This window comes from Orycteropus afer, unplaced genomic scaffold (assembly GCF_000298275.1).
Source record: "Orycteropus afer afer isolate SDZICR_OR568_19922 unplaced genomic scaffold, OryAfe1.0 scaffold00072, whole genome shotgun sequence".
Lineage (NCBI taxonomy): Eukaryota > Metazoa > Chordata > Mammalia > Tubulidentata > Orycteropodidae > Orycteropus > Orycteropus afer.
Window position 1 is genome coordinate 4,711,683 of NW_006921659.1, and position 5,965 is coordinate 4,717,647.

Consider the following 5,965-nt stretch of genomic DNA (forward strand, 5'->3'; position numbering starts at 1 on the left):
GTATGGATTCAAATCACTTGGATTAGCAATACTGTTTTCAGAACAGAGGCGGTTGAATTGAAAGTTTAATTAGTGTTTTGTTTTACTGATTCCAGTGGACATCTTAGCAGTTCAGCATTCTGATGCACCCATTTCCTGTACCTCAGCTTCTATGTCTGTAAAATACTGACAACCTCTCTCACAGGACTGCTATGAGGACCAAATGAGTTTATTTATAAAGCACCTTGAACCATGCCAGACACATGTTAAGCACTATGTCTCTTAAATAACTAATATTAAACAAATGCATGGATATGTCCATAGCTATTTATATATTTTGCAAGTGAAATTTTAATTTTTTTTTTCAAAATTCCAAAGTAATTTAAAAATTGTTATTTGCACAGTTGTCAGTCCAGGAAACATACTTCAGGAATGAAAGTAATGTCCTATAACTAAAATTTGAAATCCCACTCAAAATGCATAAGTTTGATTAGTATGGAACTGTAGTCTCTTTGGCCTGATAAACATTAAAGATAGCTTTAGAAGTTCACCATGGGTTTTTTTTTTTTCCCCCCTCATTACTGATGTCAGCAAGTAAGCTCATCCACAGTTTAAAGAACTCTAGGAATAATGCAGTGATTGAATTTTTCTTCTTCTTTTGTTAGTAAATATTTTCATTTTTCTTGGCTTGATTTCTTTTAGGTCTGGACGTGAGTGATTGTTTTGAAGGGTAGCCCTTAGCACACAGCATTTCCCCGCTACCGTAAAAGACTTCATCTGTCTGGGCTCTATGTGAGTAGGAGCCATTGACAGCAGTACTCAGCACAAACCACCGTCTTCAAGTGTAAGTTTAAAGAATTCCAAAAAGGAGTGTTTGCTTGTAGAAATTGTATGCAGGCCCAGGGAGAAAGTCTGGAATGCCGAGAATGGAATGGAACCAGGACTCAGAAGAAGGAGATATGAATCGCAACGATGCTTTGCAGTGTAAAAGTCGTTCCATCTCATGTTGGCACTAATTTTCTTTTAGTAGAACTGCCATTTTGTTTTCTTGTAACCACGGCTATTCTGTAAGACTTTTGTCTCTTTTGCTTATGCGCTGTTTCATCAAACAGACTTTGTGGAGAGGGGATAGGAACAGAAAGATGTACCTATTCCAGTCACTCTGAACTCCCTCCTCCTCTTCCCTTCCCCTCTGATAGCTAGCCCAATCCTAACCAAACCTCTGTAGCCCCCTGCAGCAGCTCTGCTCCTTGCATAAACTCTGCCAAGCTCAGAAAGCCTCTTCCACTGTGGTTTTCCTACCAGGCCCAGCGAGATGGGGAAGGAGCAGGGGACAGGTTCCAGTTATTCAGGTGAGACCTGAACTACAGTTCCACCCTATAGAAACAATGTTTTAAAGATGTTTAAGTTCTTTGGTAGTAACAGTATAGGGCACCTACACTCACATAAGGAGTGCCTAAGGCACTTGACTGCTAACCAGAAGGCTGGTGGTTCAAACCCACCAGCCACTCCTCAGAAGGAAGATGGGGCAATCTACTTCCATAGTGATATGGCCTCAGAAACCCAAGGAGGGGTCGCTATGAGTCGAGTCCAACTCGATGGCACATAACAACAACAAGACTGACATAACAACAATCATGAAGATGACACAGGACCAGGCAGTGTTTCACCTGTTATATATAAGGTCACTGTGCATCAGAGCTGACTGGATGACAACCAACAAAAACAATACTGAGAAGCACACAGGCCTCTGTGCATTGGCTCTAGCTAACTTTATATTATTGATTCAGTATCTCATTTCCAAATACCTGACCTCGAATGAACTTTTACAACAGAACTTGAAACGAAGTGGGGGACTGTTTTTTATATATCCACACACTCAGGGACAGTTCCTCTTTCTACCCATCAGGCTGTCCATTTGTCTATCCCTTCAAACCATCCTTTTATTAAGATACAGAATAATTGCCAAAGAAAAGTGAACAGCAAAAAGCTAAGGTTTAAAGTATTAAACATTTTATATTTATTGAGTTCAAAAGTCATGGTTTTATTATAAATTCATCTCCACTGAGTTAAATCAACATAAAAATTTATTTTTATTTTTTTATGAGATAGGAGGCAGTGTGGTATAAAACATAGGATATGAGTTTTGTAGTTAAAACTATGATTCTTGGATCAAGCTACTTTATCCAAGCTTGTTTCCTTCTCTGTAAACAAGGATGTCTATTAACTTTGAGGCCTGTTTTTTAACTAGATAATGTAAAGTCCTCACATCAAATCTGGCATCGAACATAGGGGCTGCTTCCCATCCTTTCTCTAGACTTGGGTCCCTAGTCCATATTATATGTTTGACTTAAATAGGCTAATGTCCAAAATAGGCTGATGTGGATGGATTATTAATAAATAGGTTTAAGAAGTTAAGTATATTGGCACTTGTAATCATTCGTTTGAACAGATTCACCTGTGCCGACCCATACGCTTGATTTTCACAAGAATTTGTAAATTGCACATTTTTTAATTTTTCTTTTAAAAGAGGGATCTAGACTCTCTTAAGAGCCTTAGCCAAGTTTCGCTCTGTGGCAAGAGTTAGTAAAGTCAGATTTTACTTAAGTTAGTCAAGAAATCACCCAATGACCTCCAGTCAGACTTCATTTTAAACAGGCTTGTTAAGTGTTCTTTCCTATTTACTATTAGGCCTGTCTCCCCTCAGAAGCAGCTGCAAGGGGGCTGGGGGTGGGGTCCGGGTTGTGGCATCGCTGCAGCAGAACAAATACACAAACAGCACCGAAGACCCACTTGTGTACTGGGGCCCTGGCAGCCTCACAGGAGCCGACGCAACTGTGCTGCTTGGAGTATCTGTGACTCTGCCCCCTCCTGACACTCTCACAGGTCCCCAACTCCTGCTGGCTGTCAAGAGTTGGGGGTATCCGCAGGAAGATCTGACCCTGGTCAGCTGGAATTTGACACACTGTATCTGATGGGTCATATCCTTGATATTTCTCAGGTAACTGAGTCAGCTTGAGATCAGGTCCTGCCTGCTAAGCATACACTCTCTGCTGTAAGGGAACCTGAAGTCCAGGGAGATTTATTATAGTTTAGAGACAAAGAGATCACATGTATAAATCCATGTTCTAAAATAGTATTCACTCCAGTGTGTAATCAATCATTGTCTTTGTCTTGAACAAAAGGGCAGGGTCCTTTCTTCCTTTCATGAAAGGTGTGTTTGTATCATGTGACTGCTATGTAGCCAAACTTGGTACACAGGCACATTATGCTCACCTGTGTTCTGTTCACTCGGGGTTCATTCAGATGATTTAACCTAAAGCTAAAAAGTCTGGTCCTACGTTAGTCTTCTGCAGAACTGATTTTAATTGTGTGGTGCAGAACTAATTCAAAAGAAAAAAAGCAAACTCACTGCATGGAGTCCACTCGACTCATAGCGACCCCTCCTTGGGTTTCCAAGGCGGTATCTCTACAGAAGTAGAATGAATGCCCAGTCTTCCTTCCGAGGAGTGGCTGGTGGATTTGAACCGCCAGCCTTCTGGTTAGCAGTCAAATGCCTTAGGCACTACGCCACCAGTGCTCCTAATAAATAGGCAAAAAAAAAAAAAAAAAAAAGTAAACCTTTCACTTACTAAGCCACTACATCTTTGACAGCAATTTTAAATAAAAATGGTCCAGAGGACAAAGTGCATAATTAATGATGAGAAAATGATTCCTTCACATCCTGCAATCAAGACTTCTCCCTGCATTAATCATGTGTCCAGAATTTTATTGGTGCAAGAGTGATGGTTACTTTCGGCCTCTGTCCCCTTCATTCCAGTACTGCTCAGTCTGCATTTCTGTGAGTCGGGAAATCGTGCGCTGAAATGCAAAGATTTCTTCCTCGCCAGTGAACATGGAAAGTCCTTCCGCTGAGTCCTGGTTAGAAAATAAACCCAGCACCAATCAAAACCACCACAAGTGAAAATTTATACAAATAAGTGCAGGATTTTAAAAAACTTTCAGGTGTATTTTTTAAGTGATAAAAATTTCTTGAAATATCTTCATATACAGTAAAACTTGTGAAAGCCGGAACCTGTGTAAATGGGAACCTGTCAGAGAAGGAAAACTCAGATATTTTCCACTAATAGAAAATGCTAGGAGAGTGGTAGGACTGCATCCTGTCAAAGGCAGAAAACTAAGAGATCCAGGAAAACAGGCAGTCCCGTCTAGTTCCAGCTCTCACGGGTTTCCCTGTACAGTCTCTTTAAATAGACCAGAGTTGGAAGTAATTTAAGCCAACAGAAAGCAAACAGAACAAATGACCAGGGAAGAAGACTTAAAAGGGAAAACATTAAAAGCAGAAATAAAGCTTTTCAGCAAACATCCAAAAAATCCAATTATGAACTTTTTTGCTTAAAGTTCTCAGCTAAATCTTAAAAAAAAAAAAAAAAAAAAAAAAGGAGATTCCAGAGAGAATGAATTCCTTCTCCCAAAGTGGGCATCAGAAATCAGTGAGAGTAAAATTAGGAAGCGGCTAATGCTCTCCTCGGAGGCTTCAGGGTGGGTTCACATGCCGGCGGGGAGGGCTAAGGACCAACCTCTGGAGGCCGTTTTCCAAACTAGATGACTGCAAGGTCCCCAGGGGGCCTGGAGATTGTGTCTGGGACCTTGCTTGACAGATGCCACAGCAGCTTGGGCTCCTGAACTGCTGAATGCTGCATCCCCCCATTTAGGGTTAAGCTGGGGACCCTGTCCCTATGAGACTGCTTAACAGTCCAGGACTGGAACACCAAGGTGGGCTCGTGGCCACTCAGAGGGCTTTGAATTTTCAGCTCTTTCCTTAGGGGTTGACTACTAAGCTCTTTCAGAGAAAAATTCTGGACTCCTAAGTCCATCTTCCCCATGGTCCTCATGCCCCTGAGGTTCTGCGCCCCATTTCTTCATCCGTTACCACCCCAAATGCCGTGCTTCCTCTGTCCCGTGTCTGAACCCTGATCTTAGGGGGGAAAATTAAGAGCCAATGACTTAAAGGACTTTAGAAACTGAGAAGATGTCACTCCTCGGTGAAGACTAAACTGTGTCCCCTTCCCCATCCCCAAAATATGCATTGAAACTCTGGCCCCCATACCTGTAATATGACCCTGTTTGGAGACAGAGTTTTGTTTGTTGTTAATCAAGCCATTCTCAAGGTGAGTATAGATAGATAGTTTAAAAGCTTGACTAATATACTAATTGTCTATAATTGAGAAAAACTCTACTTTATCACATTCTTACAGAAGAAGGAAATGCAGTCATGTTGCTCGGTGTGGGGTCAGTCACCAGACTCTAAGCTCCGGGAAGACTGGCCACTATCAGCTTTTTCCTACTAAGTCTCCCAGAGCCTGGCAGCTACAGGTGCTCCATAAATGTCTGCAGGATGGAGAGTGGGAGATGACTCACAGACTTCTTTTTAAGCCAACAGCCTTGCGAGACACTGCATGGTCCCAGCATAGTCAGTTCACATATGCTGATACTGTATCATGCACTTGCCAAATCCAGAAACACGAAGAAGTATCCAGAGAAGGCAGAGTGCTGTAGCAGAAGGAGCCTGGACCCAGACACAGTGCCCTGCTGTCCTGCTCTGGCCTGCTATCAATCAGCTGTTTGACTGCAGGCCATCCTCTCTGGACTTCGTTTCTGCCACATGCAAAATGAAGTGTTGGACTACATACATGATGACTACATTTCCTTGCTCTCTAAGGCTGCATTTTTCTATATTTAGTGATATTGAGAATAAGAAGTCTGCTATAATAGCTTTAGAAGAAAGCAGCAAGCCAGTGGTTAAATATATACTGTATCCCTTCTTCAAAATGTAGCTATACATCTGACTAAAACCAATTAAGCTGTTTTATTATATATATATATGAGCTCTGGTAGCATAGTGGCTAAAGCACTTGACTGCTAACCAGAAGGCTGGCGGTTCAAACCCACCAGCCACTCCTCGGAAGGAAGGCTGGGCAATCCT

The 5,965-nt window shown here is 41.8% G+C and overlaps 1 protein-coding gene across 1 annotated transcript in view; it reads right to left on the minus strand.

Annotated features, from left to right (window-relative positions):
- Positions 1-3,768: 3,768 nt before the first annotated feature.
- AFG1L (AFG1 like ATPase) overlaps positions 3,769-5,965 on the minus strand; it is a 341,083-nt gene continuing 338,886 nt past the window's right edge. The window contains exon 12 of the mRNA XM_007940863.1: positions 3,769-3,897. Coding sequence (XP_007939054.1) covers positions 3,769-3,897 — 129 coding nt within the window. The remainder of the gene's footprint in view (positions 3,898-5,965) is intronic.